General features: G+C 41.5%; 1 protein-coding gene across 19 annotated transcripts in view; it reads right to left on the bottom strand.

Moving 5' to 3' along the window:
• Positions 1-26776, bottom strand: part of LOC106571353 (receptor-type tyrosine-protein phosphatase kappa) — a 176287-nt gene extending 149511 nt beyond the window's left edge. For 3 of the 19 annotated variants that reach the window (XM_014144334.2, XM_014144332.2, XM_014144335.2), the window contains exons 1-2: positions 26398-26772; positions 24280-24303 (exon numbers count right to left, since the gene is read on the bottom strand). In XM_014144334.2, the coding sequence (XP_013999809.1) occupies positions 24280-24303; positions 26398-26470 (97 nt within the window). In that variant the 5' untranslated portion in view covers positions 26471-26772. Of the gene's footprint in view, positions 1-24279; positions 24304-26397 lie in introns of all 19 variants that reach the window. The other 16 variants (XM_014144338.2, XM_014144337.2, XM_045695660.1 and 13 more) reach the window with 11 other exon arrangements.
• Positions 26777-27349: the final 573 nt, after the last annotated feature.

Raw genomic sequence — 27349 nt, forward strand, 5'->3', positions numbered from 1 at the left:
GCCTTACTGTAGACTAGTTGACTTAAAAAGTATTTGTATTATGAAGTGGGAATGTCAGGAAGTGCAACAGTCCCATCATTTTTAGTCCCTGTGGTTGGTACATTCTACACCTAACATTCTATATAAGGAAGCACTCTCCAAAAAATATAATTATTGAAAGTTTGAGGAGAAGACTGCTGACCACATAAAAAAACACAGCCCGACATGAAACAGCTGAGCTAATGCAGTCACATAAGATTCATCTCTAGGTCTGGGTTTGCCCGGCACATTTACAGTGTGCTGTATATTGTTTTTCTTAGTAATAAAATAAGAGCTAGCTGCTTCGCTGTGAGGAGCACGGCTGGCTGAAAGAATAAATGGATATCCTTAGAGCTTATATGAAGTCCAACTGCACTCATCAACCTCATCCCCATCTCATCAGTGCTAGGCCAGTGTTGATGATGGTTTCTCAGTGAGCTGGATATCAATACATCAAGCTGTCACAGGACAGACACCAGGCAACCTGCAGGATGTACTCTATAATGGCTGGTCAACGCCACCACAAGCATTTCCACAAAAAAACCCAAAGGTTGAGACCTCAATTTCTCCTGATTCAGTGATGCACTAATAACCACAGAGATGTTCCCTTTCTCTCAGACACCACCTGCACCCTCACCTGGCTACACCACGCTTTGTAAGCTATATTCAGACCAACTCCTTCTTACTCTATTCAATCAAATCAAACTTTATTTGTCACATGCGCCGAATACAACATGTGTAGACCTTACCATGAAATGCTTACTTACAACCCCTTAACTCATTCTTCAACTGCACTGTTGGTTAAGAAAATATTTACCAAATAAACTAAAGTAAAAAATTATTAAAAAGTAACACAATAAAATAACAATAACGAGGCTATATACAGGGGGTACCGGTAGAGAGTCAATGTGTGGGGGTACAGTTTAGTGGAGGTAATTTGTACATGTAGGTAGGGGTGAAATGACTATGCATAGATAAACAGCGAGTATCCGGTGGCCATTTGATTAATTGTTCAGCAGTCTTATGGCTTGGTGGTACAAGCTGTCAAGGAGCCTTTTGGTCCTAGACTTTCCGGTACCGCTTGCCGTGCAGTAGCAGAGAAAACAGTCTTACTTGGGTGACTGGAGTCTGACAATTTTGGGGGTTTTCCCTCGGACACCGCCTAGTATATACAGTTGAAGTCCGAAGTTTACATACACCTTAGCCAAATACGTTTTAACTCAGTTTCACAATTCCTGACATTTAATCCTAGTAACAATTCCCTGTCTTAGGTCAGTTAGGATCACCACTTTATTTTAAGAAATTTTAAAATGTCAGAATAATACACTCAATTAGTATTTGGTAGCATTGCCTTTAAAATTGTTTAACTTGGGTCAAAGGCTTAGTATAGCCTTCGACAAGTTTCCCACAATAAGTTGGGTGAATTTTGTCCCATTCCTCCTGACAGAGCTGGTGTAACTGAGTCAGGTTTGTAGGCCTCCTTGCTCGCACACACATTTTCAGTTCTGCCCACAAATTGTCTATGGGATTGAGGTCAGGGCCTTGTGATGGCCACTCCAACACCTTGACTTTGTTGTCCTTAAGCCATTTTGCCACAACTTTGGAAGTATGCTTGGGGTCATTGTCCATTTGGTAGACTCATTTGTGACCAAGCTTTAAATTCCTGACTGATGTCTTGAGATGTTGCTTCAATATATCCACATAATTTTCCTACCTCATGCTGCCATCTATTTTGTGAAGTGCACCAGTCCCTCCTGCAGCAAAGCACCCCCACAACATGATGTTGCCACCCCCGTGCTTCATGGTTGGGATGGTGTTCTTCGGCTTGCAAGCCTCCCCCTTTTTCCTCCAAACATAACAATGGTCATTATGGCCAAACAGTTCTATTTTTGTTTCATCAGACCAGAGGAAATTTCTCCAAAAAGTACGATCTTTGTCCCCATATGCAGTTGCAAACCGTAGTCTGGCTTTTTTATGGCGGTTTTTGAGCAGTGGCTTCTTCCTTGCTGAGCGGATTTTCAGGTTAAGTCGATATAGTACTCGTTTTACTGTGTATATAGATACTTTTGTACCCGTTTCCTCCAGCATCTTCACAGGGTCCTTTGCTGTTGTTCTGGGATTGATTTGCACTTTTTGCACCAACGTACGTTCATCTCTAGGAGACAGAACACCGTTCCTTACTGAGCGGTATGATGGCTGCATGGTCCCATGGTGTTTATACTTGCGTACTATTGTTTGTACAGATGAACATGTTACCTTCAGGCGTTTGGAAATTGCTCCCAAGGATGAACCAGACTTGTGGAGGTCTACAATTTGTTTTCTGAACTCTTGGCTGATTTCTTTTGATATTCCCATGATGTCAAGCAAAGAGGCACTGAGTTTGAAGGTAGGCCTTGAAATACATCCACAGGTACACCTTCAATTGACTCAAATGATGTCAATTAGCCTATGAGAAGCTTCTAAAGCCATGACATCATTTTCTGGAATTTTCCAAGCTGTTTCAAGGCACAGGCAACTTTCTGTATGTAAACTTCTGACCCACTGGAATTGTGATACTGTGAATTGTAAGTGAAATAATCTGTCTGTAAACAATTGTTGGAAAAATGACTTGTGTCATGCACAAAGTAGATGTCCCAACCAATTTACCAAAACTATAGTTTGTAAACAAGAAATTTGTGGAGTGGTTGAAAAACGAGTTTTAATGACACCAACATAAGTGTATGTAAACTTCCGACTTCAGCTGTAGGTCCTGGATGGCAGGAAGCTTGGCCCCAGTGATGCACTGGGCTGTACGCACTACCCTATGTAGCGCCTTATGGTCAGATGCCGAGCAGTTACCAATGGGCTGAGCAATAGAGCTCAGTGGGGGGAGAGAATTTTATATTTATTTTTTTAAACTTACTTACTCTTTCGGTTTTTGTCCCTCTTGAAATGTAATCATGTCATCCAAGATTATGCCCCTGTACTTTGCATGTGAAGGGGAGAAATGCAGATTAACATGAGTGTAGGATCTGATTCCATTTCCTGCATGGGCACCTGGAGGAGGGATCCTGGGGCAGAGAAAGTGCATCTGGTGAAGTAAAGCCATCAGGGTCATTAGAGTGAAGATGCCATTTGCGGTCTGTCTTCTGGGAGTTGGGGAGGGGGGGGGGCTGTGGGCCATCTGGTTAGACCCCCTGTTCACCACCCTCCAGCCCCATATGGCCGCCCCACACCACTCGCTGGACAGCACAGTACCGAGTCGGGCATGGAGGCAGGCAAGCTGCGGAGGACCAGTGTATGGAGAAGGGCACGGAGACGGGCTGGAGACCAGCTGCCTCCTACCCTCAAATAATGTTGATATAAAATATCAAATTACAGGAATTTATGACTATGCTTCAGTTCAGGGATCAGTGACTGTACTTTGCCGATATAAGTATGCAAATGTTATTGTTCTGTAATTTATCCCATTAACATAACCAGTTGTCTAAAATGCAACGGTTATGGTAAGTCAAATGGCTTGTGTCTTCAAATGGCAGGAGTCTAAGTGATGGTGACCAAGGCACAGAGGGTTCGATCCATCTGCATTTAAACACGTGACCCCAGGCCTCATAACAAGCCTCCTCTCCAGTATGGCTCTATAAAATCACAGAGAGGGAGCATCAACAATGCTGAGCCAGGCTGATGGTATAATGTCCACTGAAATCTGCACAGGAGGACGACGCATTGAGGTGACAGCCTCGGCCCACACCCCCTCTCCACTGGTGTCACCGTGCCAGTGGATCCACAGCCATGGGAGGTGACCTTAATGAGGGCACCCATCAAAGCCAACTAATAGGTTTCTTATCTCCAGAGCCTCACCTGTTCAGTTCAGACACTGGCTACACCCATAAGACAACAACACATTTATGATAGCACCTGAGGCATTAAAACATGTCAAAAACTACAGCAAGGCCCGATGCGTCAATTCTGACATTTTACAATGCAATATGCAATGATTTTGTCCATATTATGCAGTGAACGGTAGAAATTGCGAGCCTTCTTTTTGTAGCACGGTGATTGGTCAGTTTTGGGTCAATGATTTGACTGTTTTATGCGGAAATAGTATGGTGATTGGTCAAATTTGCAAGCCCTCACATAATATGCAGAAAATTATTGATTTAGCAAAAAAGGTTGAGACCACAGCATCACTGTGACTATATCCTAGGCTAGCAAGGCACTGACACTATAGGGCAGAGCGGTGAGGACACTCATGCCCACTACACTTCCTGACAGATCCAGTTCACAGAGCATCATGGGATGCAGTTGAGTGATCCTCCTCCCCCAGTTTTGCATCAGTGCAGTACCAGACCGACCCACGTACCACTCCATCGCATTACCTTAGTTCTGAGCAGGACTTTTCATCCTGGTTTTAAAATGGGGGGTGGGGATACCCAACACAAACAGTGTGGGTCTTCAGTCAACAGGAGGGGTATAGCGCTGTATGGAACAGACATTACCTCCATCTGCCTCCTTGTGACTAATAACACATCCAGCCCTGAGCACTCCCACATGCTACATCCACACTCCCATGTGCTGACCCCAAGCCTGTTGCTCCAAAAACTGCCATTCTGTGCATTCTCTCTCACTCGATGAAATTCGGCCAGCCAATGTTACGACAAAAACAACCGTGAGCTCATATAAAAGGTTTTAAAGGGATAGCGTGCGTAAAGTGATGTACTTTTACATCAACATGTGGTTTTAATTAACTGATGAGATTAGTAAAAAAGGAGTATTGGAACAGGCAGATATAAACAATACATTAATATAGTGAATGACTGCCCTTTACTCTGATGCTAATCACGGCAACATCACGAAATAGTACATGTTGTTAACTGGTTAAGTTAATTAATATTCAAGACCATCCAGTAACGGGTAGAATCGAACAGAATAAAAACGAATTATGATTTAAAATGTTAATGTTAAAAATGTCAAGATCAACTCGAGTAGAACAGTAAACCTGATTTAAAAAAAAAATTGACAAAACTACTTTAGGACTTGAACTAACTGCTTTCATTTCAATTAGCCTGTGATCTCCTTTCATTTGGGTAACAGCATCTGATGAGTCGGCATTGATGATTGATTAAAGAACCTCCTCTTTCACTGTGAATCAGCGTGAGTGACCTGCGTCATCAATTCATCTTCATTTCCACAGAGTAATTGACTACTGTCAGCCATAGGTTCAGCCATGCTAACGACAGCACATAGCCAGGAAGGCGGAAGGCAACACGCAGTCAGAGATCGTCCAATTACTGACTACATGTTTGAATCCTGACTGGTAATGATTCAACTGATCTAAAAAAACAATATTCAAACTCCCCCAACTCTGTTTTCTCCATCAGTGACACCATGGGCAAATGTGTGTCAAAGTTTAAGTGTGTCACCTGTCACAATTACTTCAGTGGGAATGGGGAGGGGGGGTGTTGTGTATAATGTCCAATACAGCTATAGACGGATCCTCTGAACAATGCCATTACCCTGAAATACCTCTATAAAATGCTCTTTCCTACTTCATCACATGAATCTGCAGCGATCCTAGAGATAAAGTGGTGGCTATTGACCCAACTAACGCATCTGTGTCACTCAAGTGCCAAATCAATTTGACTTTCAACAGGAAACTCTGTCTTGGGGTTCAAAATAAGTATTCATACTCAGACAGAGCATGCACATATACCTCCATGACATATAATAAACTACAACATGGATGTCTGGAGCATAGGTACTATACATTTTTTTTTAAAGTATATTTTTGTGGCATGTTAGGCAAAATAAACCAGAATGAGGGTTGAGTTGCAAAATTACTTGAGGTTTGGGTTTCTCCTCTTTTCTTTTTTTAAACCAACTTTCCATAAAAAAAAATCTCACTTTTAAAAGTTAATATTCTGGGTTTCCCGAATGGCGCAGAGGTCTTCGGCATCACTACAGACCTGGGTTTGATCCCAGGCTCTGTCACAAGCAGTCGTGATCAGGAGTCCCATAGGGCGGTGCACAATTGGCCCAGCGTCGTCCGAGTTATTGGAGGGTTTGGCCGGGGAGGCTTTACTTGACTCATCACGCTCTAGCGACTCGTGGCGGGCTGGGCATTTGCAGGCTGACCTTGGTCGTCAGTTGAACGGTATTTCCTCCGGCACACTGGTACGGCTGGCTTCCAAGTTCAGCTGGCGGGTGTTAAGAAGCGTGGTTTGGCGGGTCAGGTTTCGGAGGACGCATGACTTGACCTTCGCCTCCCGAGCCCGTTGGGGAGTTGCAGCGATGAGACAAGAATGAAATTGGGGAGAAAAAAGGGCTAAAATTCAAAAATACGTAGTTTTTTTTTTTTTACATTCTGTTAACTCATACCCAAATAATGTTGTTGACTCATCCTCGTATGTGCCCAAAGCATAAATTGGAGGGGGGAAAAAAAAACTTTTCAATAGCCCCACCTCAAACAGACCATTTAAAAAAGGCTTGCTATTTCCTTATAGAGGATGATGTCATCCTCCCGAGGAGGGTGAGCTGGCCAAGCAGCAGTCTACTCGCATTCATATTTTTATTGACCGGTATATGCCCACACCATTCTGTTGTTGGGGTACGGCCACACCATTCCAACACAGAAAAAGCTGATTTTTACCATACTTAATTACATTTTTTGCAAGGAAAACTTCATTTATATTATAATTAATTATAGGTCATATTTCATGGAAATCTGGAAACACTGGACAGTTAATTTAAAGCAAATCTATATCTCCAAAACTACTCTTCAGCCACAGAGCAATTCAACCGGCCGTTTTCCGCGAAGTAAGATGTGTCATTTTGTAGATTCTGTGGACGTTTCAGGAGGTTAGAGATTAAACTGCGGGTAATTAACATTCATTGTGGGCTTCGAATTGTCAAAATATGTGAGTAAGCAGCAGAGGCAGAAACACTAGCAGACCCTCCACTTACACAGAGTCATCACTGTCTATTAGATTAGCCTTTAAATTCAGGGCCACACCGGGTTTGCTGGGGGATTTACACAAGGGTGTCTTGTGTATACTGAAGCGACACTACACCATCACTGCCTGCATACACACAGAGCCACAGAGATCACTGGCCTCAGTCATAGAATTACATATAGAATAAATAAAAAAAGGTAAATTATAGGATCCTATAGAGACAGATGCATAGATCATATATGTATATAAAAGCATAGTTTATGGACAAATAACAAATAATTCACAAAATACATTTTTATCTATTACCAGAGGCTTTGACTGACAGTTTTTTTTGCAGGTACTATGAGGGTTTATTAAATCAGAGCTAAATATTAACACATTCTCTGTTGGAATACAAATATAATTGGATAGCATATATAATTTAACGTTTTTGTAAAGGTAACACTGACAATGGCCAAACCAAAAGTAAAGTCAGACATTCTTTTGAGATATTTCAATGTGCTTCAAATAACGTACTTTTCCACAGTGACATTTCACCGTCTATAATAGTTGAACCACTTGAGTGAAAATATATGTTGTGTTGAAAATCGCCGTTTGATAGCATAACTGCAATCCGCACTCACTGGAATTTGCCTCTGGCTCTGTGTTGGCAATCACTAACACACTTTCCTTGAGCAAACTGTGTGCCGTAGTGTATGCCCAGTAAAAAAAAAGATACTACCTGGGGGTCAAATGTCACAATACAAAGATATTTGTAATTACGCATGGCAGCTGAGGTGGCAATCAAATATTAATAGAGACCTGGAAATATGTGAGAGGAAGTCAGGTTTAGCCATCTCGGTTTATCACTTCCTCCGCCTACAGGAAGGTGATAGGAAGGCCTTTTCCATCACACTAGTTTAAAACAATTTGGTGATACATCAAGCAGGAGAAAAGGGGGGAAATCAATCAAGAGATCTGGGCTAACCGCCCTTGACAGAGTTTCTGACGGGGGATATGAAGGATCACATACACAGGGGCTGCGAGAACAGACCTCCAACTTCCCTGCATGCACCCTGGTTCCACGCTGGAAGACTCTGTCACCCCATATCATCCCCACAGTTCAGACAGCCTCCTCATTAAGACAGCCTGTCAGGCCTGGAAGTCCACAGTCTTACAATTAAATACCTGCCAAGACACATCACTGTAAACAACATGGCACAAACTACTCATAAAAAGCCTACTTATGACATGCACATGGGTAAATTAATGGGGGTTTTATTAATGAAAGTGTTTCCTTTGTGTGATTAAAACCCCCACACATAACAGGTTCTGGGCGAATGAGTTGGTAAGGACGAATCATATGAATACTTGTATTGATAAGGATGAACAAAAAGCTGAAGTATGTAAAACTCTACACGCAAAATGTAATTTTCCATGTCAAGCCTATGCTGCAAAGTATTTTAGTGTTCAGAGTCCTCCCCTCAAACCCCTCTCTATCAAAGGAGAGATTAGTGTTCTTGGTTCTGTGCTCCTTCGATTGACACAGAGTGACTCTGGCCCACAACATACAGAAGTGGACAGGAGCCAAGAAGGCACACAGACACTTTGGGAAGACCTGATAAACTGCATGGCTAGGGAATGGGTTTTAAACCACCCTCCCCCTAAAATCAACTTGCCATGATGTGTTCATACAGGGCAACAGTATTTTCTTAGCATGAAAAAGCAATTGGGGAGAAAACATTGAAATTGGAGGGCTCCCAAGTCTTGACAAAGAGGGATTGAGGAACAGATTACTGAGTAAAGATCCTCAGTTATGTACGATTCATCATAATTCCCCAACACTTCTGCTAATCTACTTCACTGATTGGACAACTGTGATCTTGTATCCTGAACCATGTCTTGTTTCTGAGGAGAAACTGTGACTAAACCATGTGCTCACATCAAAGACCCAAGGCGATCACGGCACTGGCAGGTTCAGGTGGCATCCAAAACCAAGCTACTTGCAAAGGATCTGAGAAAGAGTTTAATCTGTCACCAAAGTCCTCTGCCGCATCCACTTACATAGAGTTCATTCAGACCCCTTGACTTTTTCCACATTTTGTTACGTGACATCCTTATTCTAAAATTGAGTTTTTTCCCCCTCAATGTATACATAATACCCCATAATGACAAAGCAAAAACTAGTTTTTAGAAAAAAAACTGAAATATATTTACATAAGTATTCAGACCCTTTAATCAGTACTTTGTTGAAGCAGCTTCAGCAGCGATTACAGCCTCAAGTCTTCTTGGGTATGACGCTACAAGCTTGGCACACCTGTATTTGGGGAGTTTCAGCCATTCTTCTCTGCAGATCCTCTAAAGCTCTGTCATAGTTGGATGGGGAGTGTCGCTGCACAGATCTTTTCAGGTCTCTCCACAGATTTTCAAATCGGGTTCAAGTCCAGGTTCTGGCTGGGCCACTCAAGGACATTCAGAAACTTGTCCTGAAGACGGTGCTGCGTTGTCTTGGCTGTGTGCTTAGGGTCATTGTCCTGTTGGAAGGTGAACCTTCGCTCCAGTCTGAGGTCCTGAGCGCTGTGCTCTGGAGCAGGTTTTCAGCAATGATGCTTCACTGTAGGGATGGGTGCCACATTTCCTCCAGACATGACGCTTGGCATTCAGGCCAAGGAGTTCAATCTGGTTTTATCAAACCAGAGAATCTTGTTTCTCATGGTCTGAGAGTCCTTTAGGTGCCTTTTGGAAAACTCAAAGCGGGCTGTCCTGTGCCTTTTACGGAGGAGTGGCTTCGTCTCGCCACTCTACCATAAAGGACTGATTGGTGGAGCGCTGCAGAGATGGTTGTCCTTCTGCATGGTTCTCCCATCTCCACAGAGGAACTCTATCAGAGTGGCCATCGGGTTCTTGGTCACCTCCTTGACCAAGGCCCTTCTCCCCCGATTCCTTGGTTTGGCCAGGCGGCCAGCTCTAGGAAGAGTCTTGGTGGTTCCAAACTTCTTCCATTTAAGAATGATGGAGGCCACTGTGTTCTTGGGGAAATTCAATGCTTCAGAAATGTTTTGGTACCCTTCCCAAGACCTGTGCCATGACACAATCCTGTCGTCTCGGAGCTCTAAGACAATTCCTTCGACCTCATGGGTTGGTTTTTGCTCTGGCATGCACTGTCAACAGTGGGACCTTATATAGACAGGTGTGTGCCTTTCTAAATCATGTCCAATCAATTGAATTTACCACAGGTGGACTCCAATCAAGTTGTAGAAACATCAAGGATGATCAATGGAAACAGGATGCACCTGAGCTCAAATTTGAAGAAGACTCAAGGCTGTAATCGCTGTTGAAGGTGCTTCAGCAAAAGTACTGAGTAAAGGGTCTGAATAGTTACGTAAATGTGATATTTCAGTTGTTTTTCTTTTAGAAATGACAAATATTTCTACAAATAATTTTTTTCTTTGTCATTATGGGGTTTTGTGTGTAGATTGATGAGGAAGAAAATTCATTTAATCTATTTAAGAATAAGGCTGTAACATAGCAACATCTGGAAAAAGTTAAGGGGTCGAAATACTTTACGAATGCACTGTATGTCAAGCATTAGTGGTTTTCAGTTTTAAGCTCCGTGACAAGTAAACATTTCGAACCAGCAATGACGTTAGAAAAGCATCGGTTCACTTTGGACTTTTCTTGGCATTTGTTTTGTGTGTTTGACACAACCCAAACTGGCTCAAACAATACAAACAGTTTGAGCAACAAACCTTACCTTCAAGATTGACGTTGTCCAGACAGAGAATGAGAAAAGGAAGAGGCCAATTTCCTGATTAATCTAGTGTAAAAGTACTCCGAGGAGGGCAAGTCAGTGAATGGTGAGTGATTTTCCTAATGCCACTCCGAGGTTAAATGTGGGCCAATGTTAATGGAGAGTGGAGGCCCAGGCACAGAAATGCCAGGACCCTAAAACATTACTTCTCTGAACTTTGCTCTAATTTATCACCTTCTTAAAACAGTTTGATGCTTTCTATTTCTCTACCTCAGATTTCTTTTCTGCACTAAATGTTTTAACCTCTTAATAAAAGACCCTGACAGAGAAGACAAACTCTTACAGACAAAAACAAGGATAAAGACAGCCTCTGAGAAACACCTAAAAACTGTTTTAAAAAAAAAAGATTACTTGGAATGCCTTGAAAGTAGAAATGTTCCTATTTCCACACTCAGAACAAAGGAGCAAGGTCAAAAAGATTGCCGAATTGGCAGTCCACAAAGAGGTATGCTGGATTGAAACAATATACATGAAATATTCCCGTCTCTGCTTCTCAGCTCCTCTGTTGCATGTTTTCAGCCTTTAGGAGGGGTAGGAGAAACAACAGTCCAATGTTATCCATGGAGAAGAAACACCCCATTGGAAAAGGCTTTCAGGAATTAACAAACAAACAGAGCTAGAAAAAATACACTGCTTTCAGGATTATATTTCAAATAGAGCTGTGAAAATAATATTTTTTTATTCCATCATTATCATCAACACACAATATGAGCTACCTTTGAAACATTGCATTAAGCGTGGCAGAGCCATTGTTTTCCAAGCGACATAATTCTGATTGGATAATCCGATTGTGATTCTGCTGCTTGGGAGAAGCCCAGCTATTTAACCCTCATCTCTAGGCTGCTGTAGATGTTCACATTTCTTCATTAGAGATGGACTGCCATGAGATAATGTTAACCTGCTGGGTTACCTTGACCCCATCAAAGTTCTCAGCTGGATGTAAATGATGTCACTGACAAACAAGGGATGAACTCCCAGCACCCGCACCTCCATTCAGAATACTAATGAGGCTTGAAGCCAAGGTGCGTCTGACAGCTTCAAATTCAGCCCCATGTTATGTCAGATGAGGAGAATGTACATGTATGGGCTAGGAACCTCTATTTTTTCCCCCTTTGTGTATCTATAATCAAGTTGTCATGTCTCCAGAATAAAGGTTAGTCTATCCCAGAAAAATACAGTGTTCTGTCCTTCAAAATGGCTGGCTTTACCCAAATGACCCTGTTAATTTCAGTTCAAACCCACAGAGCTGGTTAACCTAAACCACATGTGGAGGGGGAGTCCTGAGTGGACCTTGGGAACACAAATACTGGAATCAGTTGGGGGCCTTTTAGGAGTTGCATGGAGAGAAGTGTGGGGGCACTACTTTTCTCGAACCTCGTCAAGTATACCACACAAGAGGGGGAAAAATAAACTGAGGCCTAGGACAGAAACATCCCATGGGCTCTGTTATTCATACAGTAAGCATCTCTCTTCTGGACATAACTCACCAAGACATACTATTTTAACTTAATCTACATCAAGAGCACATTCTTCCTTGTCCAGTTTACTGCTTCTGACTAACTGTGCACATCATTTACCAAGACCTATCATAACATTTGCCTTGAGGCAAAACTTGAAAAAGTACATAAAATTACTTTCTGTATACAGCTATGAGTGGGTGAGCGGGGTAATCTAGGCAATGCTCCATAAGTAAGTGTGTGGGTAAGGAAAGTGCTGGGGGTGTCCTGGGGGGGGGGGTCTGCTTAACAACAACACCGAAAAAAGACTGGGGGAGGTGGGAGGGGCCACAGGGGTGAAGATTCAAATCTATATCATTAACATTAATTTGCGCTGCCTTACAATCAAATCCTCTCTTCTGAAAAGCATCCCTATTAAATTCAACAAATAACACAAAAGTGATCATGAGGATCATATGTAGCTTAAAGCTTTGTTGTCTGGTTTTACAAATGACAGTAAACAGATTAAGTATATTAACAATGCTATTTATTTTCTTGGAAATAAAGATACATTGAGGAAATAAAGATGAGGAACTGTCAAATATCAAATGCTACATAATAAATTACAAATTGGTTTGTACTGTTAACTTTACCTTTGTAAAACAATCCAGACAATTATAGTGCCAGGCAGACATGTACTGAGGGGTAAACATAAAGCGTCTCAGAGAGAAAAGGCAACAGTCTTCTTTCGTTATCTGTTTTCAGCCCTGAGCTGGTTTGGCTGTGGGAGAATTCCACTTTCATATGACGTTGAGACTTCATTCCTCAGGAGGTGTCAGACACAGGTATAGAGCAGTTAAAGGCAGATGATATTCAGACTGCTGATTGATTGATTGAAATTTGACTCCACCTGAGAGACAGATAGGAGGACGGAAGTGGTGGTGGGGTAGATCACTGTGTGTCAATCACACACAGCAGCTCCACACTGTAGCTGCATGTCGACTACACACACTCAACCATTAACTACAGACATGTCTACAGAAAGAAAAGTCATTCACAAGGAGCAGACGGCATGGCACTCAATAGGGATGAGCGTTTTCAATCTGAGGTACTGAGCTTGTATGTAGGTCATATTCAGTAATTCAATCTCTCCAAATGGCTATAAAGTAATCTGATCACAGTCAATTATTGGACCTTCTTTTCCACACTGCCAAAAATAGTCTCATACACTTTAGCTATAAGCATTTGAATTAACTAGTCAACTGTGAAGCATTTTGTTGTTCGCCCCACTAAATGCCAAATTTTAGATGGGCACATACATACATAACATTACACACACACAAACAAACACACACACTGCCTGTATACTGCAGTCATGACTCGAAGTGAAAGTGTAAGGTAGGACAGGCTGAATGTCTGTTTTGAATCATCAGACACTGGCTATGAAATGACGTTTTTCTTTCTCTCCAGCATGTCTGTGAAACCTGTCAGACGCACCTCTTACACGGCATGCTGTCTGAGAAACACAGGCCAGTATAAAACACCACAACCCCGTAGAGTTCAAGACCATGCATGGAATACACTTCGTCCAAATTCTATGTGGAGTCAATGAGAATAATGTTAAGTGATTTAAAACGGGGTGTGCCAGTGGTTTCCACACACAGATCCTCAAAAGTTCTACAGTTGCACCACTGAGAGCATATTGACTGGCTGCATCACCGCTTGGTATGGCAACTGACCATAAAGGCGCTATAGAGGGTAGTGCGTACAGCCCAGTACATCACTGGGGCTGAGCTCCCTGGCATCCAGAACCTATATACCAGAGGCTTCCGGTTGAGCAATGTAGAAAGAAGTCGCACAAGGTCTCTTCAACAACTTTTGTAAATAATCCTCAATTTTGCCTAAATTCATACCTCTCATGACCTCAAAAGTTATTTTAATTACCCAGTAAGAGTGTACCTAAGTTAGCATGAGCAAACAAGTCACATGCTTTGGAAAGTCAACGGAAAAAACTTCACATTCCACCAAATCAACTTCAGCTAAAATGGCTACCACCCCATCTTCACTGAAGTCTTCAATAGCCACTTCGGGTGATACGGCTAACCCGATAACACCGGAGATCCTTGTCAGAGAGCTGGCGAAATCATGTGAAAGTTAGGCAGCAGAATAACTCACTGGCGGCTGCACTGGCTCCAATTCAGGCAACCATGGAACCATCCAGGGTTCTGTGGCATCTTACGCTACCACACTGGCCAAAGTTGAGGCCAGGCTCTCGGGCCACAATGACCAACTCACTACGCTGGAAACCAGGCTTGACGACGTGGCTGCCGCCAACAAGTCTCTGCAGCTACAAGTGGAAGATTTGATTTCATGTTCAAAACGCCAGAATATCCACGTGATTGGACTGCCAGAGGATTCTGAGACAGGATATCCAACCCAGTTCATGGCGGAGCTGTTCAAGGAAGGTTTGGGCGATGAGGCTTTTCCCAATCTCCCTGAACTCGATAGAGCCCACCGCAGCCTTGCATCGAAACCTCGCCCAGGCGGCCAACCGTGTCCCATCATAGTGCGATTCCATCGATACAAAGAAAAAGGAGCTCGTCCTTCGGTGGGCAAGGGAACATGGTGACATCCCTTTTGAAGGCCACAAGATCAAGTTCTACCAGGATTTCAATTCTAGCTTGGCAAAGAAACAGGCCGCATTCAACAACATCAAGTCCACTCTGTACAAGAAGGGAATCCGCTTTGGCCTGATTTATCCTGCCCGACTCCATGTCACCTTTAATGGCGAGGTCCATTTTTTCGAAAATCCTGAAAAAGCTGAGTCTTTCTACCGACAGCGCATACATTGAATGCCTGAAATACATTGAATGCCTGAATTGGGATTATTTCTCACCTGCCTGTATTATGTGAGTAACGTTAGTTCTGGTGACCGTGTAGACACTAGGCTACATACATCTATGGCCATCTATCGATCCGTTTCTCGTTAAACAATCCTATGCTAAAGCTTGCTAGCTACAGTAGGTATGTTTGAAGCAGCACATAACTCATTTCTGTTATTGACAATGACATACTATACTGTCTCACTGCTCTTTAAACTTCCAGTGGATCTTGTTTAGTTTCTTCATCAAAGACAATCGCTGTTAAAAGCGCAGCATTTTGATTTCTTTCATTTTACTAAGGCTTTGAACTTGCTGTTCCACTAATGGCAATCTATAGCCTACATTGCATTTTGGCAGTCTTTAGGTCATTTTGGATACCAATGTTACTAGCTAGTTAGACACCGATCCTGTCCACCAATATTTGTGTATATACATTTTTCATTTGGGATCTGCTTGATATATACATTTTTTTTATTGTATTTTTTACTCTTTATTTTTATGGACACTATGAACTACCATGGTTTACGTTGGCCATGATTGGTGATGTTGGTCACTGGTCCTGAGTTACATTCACTTTATCTTGGACTCCACTATGACATTGGAGTCTAATACTATCACTCCTTTCTTCCAAATTGTACTCTTGTTTAATTGTTGCACTAGCTGAAGAGCTTAGACCCATGGTTCGGTTGCTTAATTGTACATATCCAAAATGTTAGTTGTCCGTTTGTATACTTTTATTGAATTGTTTCCTCCTAACGACGTTTACAAGGACTGACCCTTTTCATAGCCTACTGGTTAATTTCAAACGTTTCTCATTACTCAGCCCTGTGGCAACACCTACATTCATTTTTTACATTTTTAGTCATTTAGCAGACGCTCTTATCCAGAGAGACTTACAGTAGTGAATGCATACATGTCATACATTTTTTCTCCGTACTGGTCCCCCGTGTGAATCGAACCCACAACCCTGGCGTTGCAAAAACCATGCTCTACCAACTGAGCCACACAGGATTTTATGGCCATTGAAATGCCACCAATCGCTGTCAACATTTTTTTCAATAACTGAAGCGGAAGTTTCTACTCGTTGTTTAAAGTGTGACCGAAACCCAAAATGTACACTTGCCTATTGCCATATTTAATTTCAAGGGCGTATGTCACTTCTTTCCAAGGTCTGTTTGACCTCACTGCACATGTAGGGTAATCAACGAATGTTGAGTAAGAGGGAATTCCTGCTGCTCATATCGTTCATAGTGACGAGTGTAGGATGTATTTTTCTCTTTTTATTTTTTGAAGGGTGTTGTACTATCATTTTTATTTTTGTGTATGGTTGGGGACGGTGGGGAGGGGTACTTTGGCATTATCCAAAGATTCTTGTGCTCTGCTTGTTTTAGTTTTTGGGGGATTTTATACATTTTTTTATTCAGATGTTTTGCTCATGCTGCTCCTCTCTCAATCTCTCTTTTTCATTTGTTTTCTCCCCTTATACGGATTCATGTCTAGTTCAACAACAAGTCAAGATGGTACTTTAGGGCTTCTAGTCAGACTGGTGACATGGAACATTTGCGGTTTTGGGGGGCAAATGAAGCGTTCCAGAGTATTTTCACATCTGAAGAGCCTGAATACGGATATCGCATTTCTTCAAGAAACGCACCTACGTGTTAACGACCATACTAGGTTGCGTAAAGCATGGGTTGGACAGGTTTTTCATTCTAATTTCAACAGAAAAGCCAGGGGAACAGCAATAGTGATTCACAAACGAGTACAGTTTTCACCCTCACAGATAATTTCAGATCCTGGAGGACGTTATACAATAGTTAATAGAACCCTCTTCCAAACCCCTGTAGTCCCTAACTGGGATGACACTAGATTTATGACAACTCTTTTAGCCTCTTTCCATAATCTTGAAACCCACCACCTCATCTTCGGCAGGGACCTTAACTGGGTTATTGAACCAAGACTTGACCGGTGTAATCTCAGAACACTTACTCCTTCCGGGATGGCAAAAGTTCTTTCTACTTTCATGACCCAAATGGGTTGTGTTGATCCATGGTGCTTCCTCCACCGGTCACAAAATACCTACTTTTCTCATGTTCATCAAGCCTACTCACGCATAGAGTAGTACTTTTTTTTTTAGATAGAGCCCTTCTCCCCTCAGTTGAAACTACAGAATATTCTGCGATAGTGATTTCGGACCATTTCCCCCACATTTTGGATTTAGCACAACTCTATTGTCTAACAAAGAATTCTGTGACTTTACTTCGACCAATATAGAAGTATTCATTCAAACGAATAAAAATGATGACACCTCCTCTTCTCTTCTTTGGGAGACTTTCAAAGCTGTATTACGGAGAAAGATAATTTCTTACAATGCTCATTATGTCAAACAAAGAAAACTGAAACCACAGGAATTGGTGGTCTCAAACCTGGAAATAGACCAGCAATATTCAACTTCACCATCCCCTGAATTATACGCAGAGAGGCTAAAACTTCAAATTCAATTTAATCTTCTTCCCACTGATCAAGCAGAGTTTCTGTTACAACAAACAAAGGGGACGTACTACGAATATAGTGACAAGGCAAGTCGCCTTTTGGCACACCAATTTAAAACGCCAGTCAGCATCTCATCTTCTCTCTCAGGTATAGGACTCCTCCGGTAATCTTACAAGTGATCCCTCTAATATTAATTAAACTTTCATGTCATTTTATTCAAACCTCTACAAATCCGAACCCCCATCAGATAATACGGCTAGGGACAACTTTTTAGAGAACTTGGTTATCCCATCCATTGATATGGACATGAGTAAAGTTCTGGACAACCCTCTGCATCTTGACGAGATAACAAAGGGTCTAAAGTTAATGCAAAGTGGCAAGGCCCTGATGGCTTCCCCGTTGATTTTCATTTGAAAGAAATCTGATCAACTCGCCCCATTACTATTAGATATGTTCACCAACTCATTGTCACAGGACTCTCCCCCCCGACACTAAACCAAACCTCCATCTCACTTATACTTAAGAAAGATAAAGATCCAGCGGAATGTGGTGGATATTGGCCCATTTTACTTTTGAACGCTGATGTTAAATTGTTAGCTAAGGTTATAGCATTCCGGTTGGAACCCTGCCTTCAGGATGTGATATCTGATGATCAAACGGGTTTCATCAAAGGGCGACAAGTGTTTTCCAATGTACGCCAGATTTTGAACATTATACTCCCTCCCATCTCTCCAGACCCCGAAATTGTTGTTTCTCTTGATGCGGAGAATGCTTTCGACCAGGTGGAGTGGGATTATTTATTTTGGGAAGATTTGGTTTTGGGTCCAATTTCATCTCATAGATACGTCTGCTCTATTCTGCTCCTACGGCAAGCGTACACACCAACTCTCAACATTCAAAATACTTCCCCCTCTCCAGAGGGACCCGTTAAGGGTGCCCTATGTCCCCGCTACTTTTTGCTCTTGCAATAGAACTGCTTTCCTTGGCCTTAAAATTAGCACCATCATTTACTGGAATCCACCGAGCTGACGAAGAGCACAAAGTGTCGCTGTAAGGCCGATGATCTAATACTATATATCACTAACCCTGTGAACTCTGTCGATAACACAATGCATTTTTTAAAACACCTTTGGATCATTCTCAGGTTACAAATTGAACATTCAGAAAAGTTTGTTTTCCAATCAATCCTGCTGCCAAGCAAATTCCCCTTGGAGCCCTGCCTTTCCGTCTGTCACCCTCTGGTTTTTCCTATTTGGGTGTCAATATAACACTCTCTGTCTACCCTCCACAAAACTAACGTTGCAGGCCTAGTCAGATGAGTTAAAGCTGACTTACAACGCTGGGATAGTGTGCCCCTCTCATTAGCTGGCAGAATACAATCTGTTAAAATGAACATTTTACCTAGGTTTCTATATATTTTTCAAGGTCTTCCGATCTTTCTGCCGAAATCATTTTTTACCGAGTTGGATAGGCTCATCAGTCATTTTATCTGGGCAGGCAAATCACCTAGGATACATAGAGCAACAATTCAAAGATGGAGACAAGATGGAGGATTGGCCCTTCCAAATGTACTGCTTTACTATTGGGCAGACAATATTAAAAAGAGGATGGTCTGGTGTAATGCCCCAGATACCAACTGGTGCTCATTAGAGGCGCACTCCTGCCAATCATCCTCCCTTTCTGCTCTTGCTTGTGCCCCACTGTCCTTGTGTCCTTCAAAAGTATACGGGAAACCTCATTGTGCGCTCTACTCTGAAGATCTTGAGACAATTTCGTCAACATTTTAGACTTTCTGCCCCTTCTCTAAGGCCTATCTGTAACAACCACCTATTTTTACCCTCCAAACTCGACTGGGCTTTTATTTTGTGGCGTGAGCGAGGTTTTGTTTGTTTCAAAGATGTATTTTTAGATGGGAAGTCGGTCAGTTTTAATGATCTCGTAGCTAAATCTAATCTGGCTCATTCTATTCTTTTCCGCTATTTTCAAGCCCGTAACTTTGTTCGCTCTCATTTTCACACCTTTCCTCAACTACCTCCCAAGACGTCGCTAGAGGAGATTTTATCCCTCCCGGAGAGTTGGCAAGGTCTGATTTATAGATTATATGACATTATGCTGTCCCCGAACCCTCTCCAATAAACAAAATCAAGACAAACTGGGGTAGTGAACTTGATCTTGACCTTGCAGATGACTGGTGGGAGGAGGCCCTTCTTAGGGTTAAGTCCACATCCTCATGTGCTCGGTTAAGTTTAATTCAGTTCAAAGTCTTGCACAGAATTCACTACACCAAAGAAAAACGTAGTAAATTCCTCCCAAACACGAATGACATGTGATAGATGTTCATTCACTCCGGCAGACCACACCCATATGTTTTATTTGTGTTCTAAGCTAACTGAGTATTTGTCATCCTTTTTTAAATACTCTCTTTAAAATTCTAGACATTGATCTGCAGCCTTGTCCTCTAATAGCCATATTTCAAGTGCCATCTTTGTTGCCTAGTCGCACTAAAAGTAAAGCGGATGTTGTAGCTTTTGCCTCCCGTATAAGAATTTTGGCCAACGGGATACGGAAGGGTGTGGGAAGGAAGGGATAGTATGTTGTGATATTTTACATTTTTGTGTATGTTTACTTGTGTGCAAATTTATATATTATTTTTTCCAATCGTAAATGTATTTTCTTTTTGTATGTATGCTGCTTTTGTTGTTAAAGGGAGGTGGTTAAATAAGTATTGGGGGATAAGAGGATGTATCTGTTCAATTTGTAATTTGTATTTCTTTATATGTCCAATAAAAATAAAAAATATATATATTTTAAATAACCTACTTACCAGACGGTGTCAGAGGAAGGCCCTAAAAATTGTCAAAGACACCAGCCACCCAAGTCATAGACTGCTGTCTCTGCTACTGCAACGCAAGCGGTACAGGAGCGCCAAGTCTGGGTCCAAAAGGGTCCTGAACAGCTTCTAACCCCAAGACTGCGTAATGAATCAAATGGCTACCCTTACTATTTGCATTGACCCCCATTTTATTTGCACTGACTCTCTTGCACCGGCTCGATGCACACTCACTGAACTCTACCCACACATACTACACACTGATACTCCAACACACAGAATGCATACGCTCACACACATGCATATTGACGCCACACACACACTTTCACATACGCTGCTGCTACTCTATTTATTATCAATCCTGAATGCCTAATAAATTTTACCCTACCGACATGTACATATCACCTCAACCACCTTGTACATTGACTCGGTAGCAGTACTAGATCTCCTGAACCTGTTGGGGCTAGGGGGCAGTATTTGCACGGCCGGATAAAAAACGTACCCGATTTAAACTGGTTACTACTCTTGCCCAGAAACGAGAATATGCATATAATTAGTAGATTTGGATAGGAAACACTCTAAAGTTTCTAAAACTGTTTGAATGGTGTCTGTGAGTATAACAGAACTCATATGGCAGGCCAAAACCTGAGAAGATTCCATACAGGAAGTGCCCTGTCTGACAATTTATTGTCCTTCTGTAGCCTCTCTATCGAAAATACAGTGTCTGTGCTGTAACGTGACATGTTCTAAGGATTCCATTGGCTCTCAGAAGGTGCCAGAAAGTGTAATGAGATGTCTGCAGTCTCTGGGCAAAGAACAGCAGCAGAGTTTGTTACTGGCCTGCCTGGGGACAGTGACACTGGAGATGCGCGTTCATGTGAATTCTCCATTTTGTTCTTTCAGTCTTTGAATGAATACAACGTCGCCCGGTTGGAATATTATCGCTATTTTACGAGAAAAATCATATAAAAATTGATTTTAAACAGCGTTTGACATGCTTTGAAGTACGGTAATGGAATATTTTGAAAAACAATTGTCACGAAATGCGCTCGCGCGTCACCCTTCGGATTGTGACCTGAACGCACAAACAAAAAACAGAGCTATTTCAATATAACAATGGATTATTTCGAACCAAAACAACATTTGTTGTTGAAGTAGAAGTCCTGGGAGTGCATTCTGACGAAGAACAGCAAAGGTAATCCAATTTTTCTTATAGTAAATCTGAGTTTGGTGAGGGCCAAACTTGGTGGGTGTCAAATTAGCTAGCCGTGATATCTACTCAGAATATTGCAAAATGTGCTTTCGCCAAAAAGCTATTTTAAAATCTGACACCACGATTGCATAAAGGAGTTCTGTATCTATAATTCTTAAAATAATTATGTATTTTGAGAATGTTTTATGCTGAGTAATTAAGTAAATTCACCGGAAGTTTGCGGTGTGTATGCTAGTTCTAAACATCACATGCTAATGTAAAAAGCTGGTTTTTGATATAAATATGAACTTGACTGAACAAAACATGCATGTATTGTATAACATAATGTCCTAGGAGTGTCATCTGATGAAGATCAAAGGTTAGTGCTGCATTTAGCTGTGTTTTTGTTTTTTGTGACATATATGCTTGCTTGAAAAATGGCTGTGTGGTTATTTCTGGCTATGTACTCTAACATAATCTAACGTTTTGCTTTCGCTGTAAAGACTTTTTGAAATCGGACAATGTGGTTAGATTAACGAGAGTCTTATCTTTCAAATGGTGTAAAATAGTCCTATGTTTGAGAACTTTGAATTATGACATTTTGTGGTTTTAAATTTGGCGCTCTGATGTGTCACTGGCTGTTGAATAGTGCGGGACGATTTCGTCCCACCTACCCTAGAGAGGTTAAACCCTCCAACCAGAACAAAAAAAGCCAAAATACCAAAAATCGAATCTATCAGAGGTTTCTTTTTCTCTCCCACTCTCCTCTTAGGAAAAGTCCAGTCAGCTTTCAAAAGAAGCTTAAGGGCAGGCATCAGAATAGACCACCAGAAATGCCATTACGGATTTAATCTCCAAAATGCTGTGATGACAAAGACTGGGGATAACTGTGGTCTGAGACATTCACTGGGGCCCGGAACACAAACAATAGCAGAACATCTCTCCATGTCCCAAATACCAAGTAGACAGGAGCATGAGGCATGCTCAGAGCAGAGAGACACCATCACTGTCCTCCCATGCAGAGCTTCAAGTGCAACTTCACAAGGCCTTTCTTGTCTTGCGCGTTACAAAGGGCCTAGAGCCCGTGTTGCAGTGGGCCTGAACAGGAATGAAATGCTCCTATTAGTCCAGTTCAGAATACATCTGTCTGAGTGGGCACCTCCTGGGGCCAAATAAACACTTAGAGCCCAGGGCCTTGGAAAAACCACAGACATTTGATGCTGTATGGTAAAAGGGTCATTGGATGCGTTATTCAAGACGGGTAGGCCTGTGTTTAACACATCTGTTGGGTTTAAAACAAGAACAAACTTGCTTATTAATTCGTTATCCCTAGAAAAACTGGCAGATGGATAACATGCTGACAAAACATTTACAAGTGCAAGTCTGAATAAATAAGAGAAATGATACGGAAGCTGCTGATTTTGAGGAAAACTACATTTAAAATCCATACCGTTGCAAAATGACTTGACACCTTTTGTCAGGTATTGATTCACCATGCATAGTCTGAAGCGTCAGAAAATGAAGGGAACAATACCTGGCTGCATGCTGCAAATAGATTTTGTTGAGGCTACACATAAAAAAACATACATTTCTCTCGCAGGTGCTAAGATAAGCAACTTCTCTCACTGTTGCCTAACCTGTAGTCTAATAAAACTAAGATATAAGACTCCTTGTGCTGCTCTGAGTCGTCAGCCACTTCCGCTCTTAGAGGAGTCTTATTGTTATTGAATAGAAGGGGGTAGATGTTCCTCTGTATTGCCTCACTCACTAGACCATGGTCTACCATGACCTATGTTTTACTGAGGGGGCATGGTCGTTTTACAAGACCATGTTGCCTTTTTTAAACCAGACCAAGATGGAAATACTGGACAAAGCATGCAGTAAACATGTTCTTGGGAAAGGTTGTGTGCATGAAAAACTGGAAGCTGAGATGTAGTGAAGGATACCCCATTAGGCCTTGGAGCAACTGAAAATACTCACTCTCCTGTGCCCAAGTCACAAAGATCAAAGACAAAGGTACTGGAAATAAAAGCATTACAATTAATTATTTGTCAGATGAACCAATAAGACTGAGGTTAGGCTTGTTCTTGCTAGTCCTGACTGACCATATGAAAGCCTGAACAGTGTTCTTCTAATTAGGGGTCCATTTTGAACACATCTCACCCAGTAACAGCTGTTCCACTCCTGCAGCATCTACCTTTTGGTTAATGGCCATCTCTCCCAACTCACACCTGATTCTCTGATAGGTGAGCAAATAAATTAGTTTGCTACTCTGTTACTTAGACAACCACAAATATATTACAAAGCAAATAATAAATGGTTTCTGCAGATAAATATAATTTAAAAAGACTAACAACTGGAGTTATTTCATGTTATTGCACACACACACACACAGCACAACTAAATGAATGTGTGGTATTTGGCCAACTTCATGTGAACTGTAGCCAGCAAAGGTTTGAAAAAGTGTCTATTTTACAAGAAAGAATCAAGTTAACCTCTTACATGCAGTTGTTTATTGTCCCAAATCTTGTGAGAGCAGAACTAGCCTTTTCTGGAGAGAGAGGGCCATTAACAGAGCTACAGTGAGACAGCTGCACAGAGACCATATTGCGCATTCAAGGTGGCATAGTACAACAGCCAGGAGTCATCAGGTCACATTGAATCAGCACAGGGGCTCCTGTCGGATGATAGCTCAGCTCAGTAACTCACCCTTCACCGGTTGTCCCATTTGCGCTGCGGCCAGATGGAAGCAACAGAAAATATATAAGTGGATTAGCACACCGATTTGTGTCTTTTCATCGCAGAGCAGCATTGCTTTATGAAATGTAAAGTGATCTTCTAGTTCATTTCATAATATCGCCAGCATAATCACATAATTTACAAATCAATCTCCAAAATGTGTAATTTGCCCATTTGTCATCCTGTTTTTTTGATTACTCTAATGTATTAATCCATGGCTAAGACTTTCTGATGAATATAAACAGCTGTATTCCCCCCCCCAGGTAAGGAATGTGTGTATGCGCTTTGTAGAGAAAGACTTATGGAGGCCCTCTGTTAATCAGCAATAAAAAGGGGTATAGAGGCAGTGGCAAATGATTATGGGCTAAATACCTGAACAAATCAGATTCTTAAAGGAGCAGAGCATGAGATTTTACAGGTTCACTTTATGCTAATTTTTTATTTTCTATTTAACTAGGCAAGTCAGTTAAGAACAAATTCTTATTTACAATGACGGCCTACCGGGGAACAGTGGGTTAACTGCCTTGTTCAGGTGTGAACGACAGATTTTTACCTTGTCAGCTCGGGGATTCGATCCAGCAACCTTTCGGTTACTTGCTCAACGCTCTAACCACTAGGCTACCTGCCACCCCTTCCACACTATGAGGTCAAAATAACACTCTGAAATTGTGAAAATGATCATTAAAATCCCCTTTTTGTGTAAGAGCTGTTTGGGGGGGGAACAATCCTGGAATTTCATCCTATTTAGGTGGAATAGAGTTTTTGGCCCAGATCATAACCTCACAATCAGATCTAGTTAATCATGACCAGTCATCTTTTATTTGCATATGCATCTTCCTACTATGAAGGTGTAAGCGGGTAGGCTCTAGACGATCCTATCTGCCAATCAGGGCTGTGTAAGTAAATCAATTAAAATATGTATTAACAGGCCAACAAGATCAGACTGAGCTTCTTTTTTTTATGGCAAAAGAAGGCTAAGGGAAATACATTTTTAAATGTTTTTGTTATTTTCATGAACTCAGTCATTTATTAGACATACAGTGATGATAGAATTTTTAAAAGAATTCATGGAATGGGTATTTCAAAAACGTGCTAATTCTTTCAAAACTAAAAGAGACGGATTGCAATGCAAATGTGAGATCACTTCGGATTTACTTTTAATAATTGATTGGGACTTTGAGGAAACTGAATTTACATATATTTAAAATGACAGATAGCATTTCACAGGTTTCGTTGGAATTAGCAATTTAAATGTTTATAGACAACAGGACTCCACCTCCTGCGGTTTTTCCAAGGCCCCTGGGACAGGGTATGAGAGGAGACGTCAACAGTATCGGATTTCATTTACACAGGAGAAAGAAATAATATGTTTGACCATTCCAAATAGTCTAGTAGTAAGCGTATACATTAGACTACAAGAAATAAGTCGTTTGAATTAGTGGTTTAACCATTAAAAAACTGGTGGTTTATTTGAAGAACAACAGTTTTGTCAATTTAGATTAAAGTGTTGTAACTGTAGGTGAAAAGCGTTGCGAGGAATACAAAAAGAAATGTAAACCTGAGAGTAACTTTGTAATTCTGTATTGTATGGTTCCATCTCCGTTTTTATTGTTGCTCATTACTGTACAACCATACCATGCCATATTTCAGGTAACATGATCGAAGTGTCCATACAGACCATTTCAATGTTGTGATCAAGCAGAAATCATGGATCCGAGAACTTCTCAAATATGCTACATACGGATGCATGCAACCACGAAAGGATGGACTCAAATACTTTCGTTCAAGGACCAGTCAACATTCTGGGACGTACCCGTATATTTTAAACGCAAATTTGCTCTCTATTAGTCTACCTGCAATAAAGCCACGGCAGGAATCGGACCCGATTTAGGAGTAATGATTCGGAACGTTCTCAGAAAGATTAACGTCATTTGCAAAGGTATATTTTGCATATCACTTTTTTTTCCGTATCAACAAAATGTAACAACGCACACCTTGATTTAAATTACTCCAACTCAAACATTACAACCAACTTTCCTCTGCTCCGCGTCTATAGTTTCTTTCACAGAAAGGTTTAAAGATCCTTACCTGCCGTGAATTGAGCCCCAACGCGTAGAATTGAAAAGTAGAGTAGTATGAAGCCAAGTCTACACGTATCCATGTTTGTTTACAGAGTTTTTAAAGTTTTAAATCAGTTTGAGACGCGTATTATTCCTGTGGATTCCAGCGCTCCATTCTCACCGCTTCGCTCTCGCGGACAGCCTACTTTGTTTCTCCGTGAGTGGAAAGAAAGTCCATGACGTCAGTATTGTCCCCTTTTTCAAACGGCTCTGCTCAGACTAGGTGCTCTGAGATCGACTGCAAGCTCCACCTAATGTCGGCAAAGCGCTATAACCGCTTAGGTTGCATGCGTCTTTTTCTCTCCAAACGGAACATAAAGTGTGTCCAGTTGAATTTCTGTTGCATTAAATTGTTGATTAACCTGAAATTAATGAGTATGTTGCCTATGGAATAGTAGCTCCAAGAAATGCATTCAGCTAAAACGGAACATCCTTTGTGACCCATCCACAAGGACAGTGTCACTTATCACCACTACATAATTCACAGAGAGTGGTGCACGAGTGCCACTATGTTCCACCTGTTTACTGGAGGAGGGAATCAGATGTGTCTCATGAAAAGAAAAGGGGAGGCATTACAGTTGCAGAGTGAGCTGTTTTGTTATTGGACAGGGTAGTTTACTTGTAATAACTCAATAGAATCCCTCTGTAGACACTATAGGGACTTGAATTGAATTGTAAATATGCGTTGCTGATTAAGCAGATATCAAACCTCGAAATCCCTGATTACAGTAACATACCAATCACTCAACAGCAGCAATTTACTTTACTCTCCCATTAATTCATAGGAAGTACTTATCTCTATGTATGGGTCCCTTTTAGGAGACTTGAGGATGACTGATGACAATTTGCTGTCTTCATGCCTTCATGGGTGTCAAGTCAGTCTGATCGTGACATGATAGAGAGATGTAAGGAGAGAGGAA

The sequence above is a fragment of the Salmo salar genome, chromosome ssa15 (genome assembly GCF_905237065.1).
Source record: "Salmo salar chromosome ssa15, Ssal_v3.1, whole genome shotgun sequence".
Lineage (NCBI taxonomy): Eukaryota > Metazoa > Chordata > Actinopteri > Salmoniformes > Salmonidae > Salmo > Salmo salar.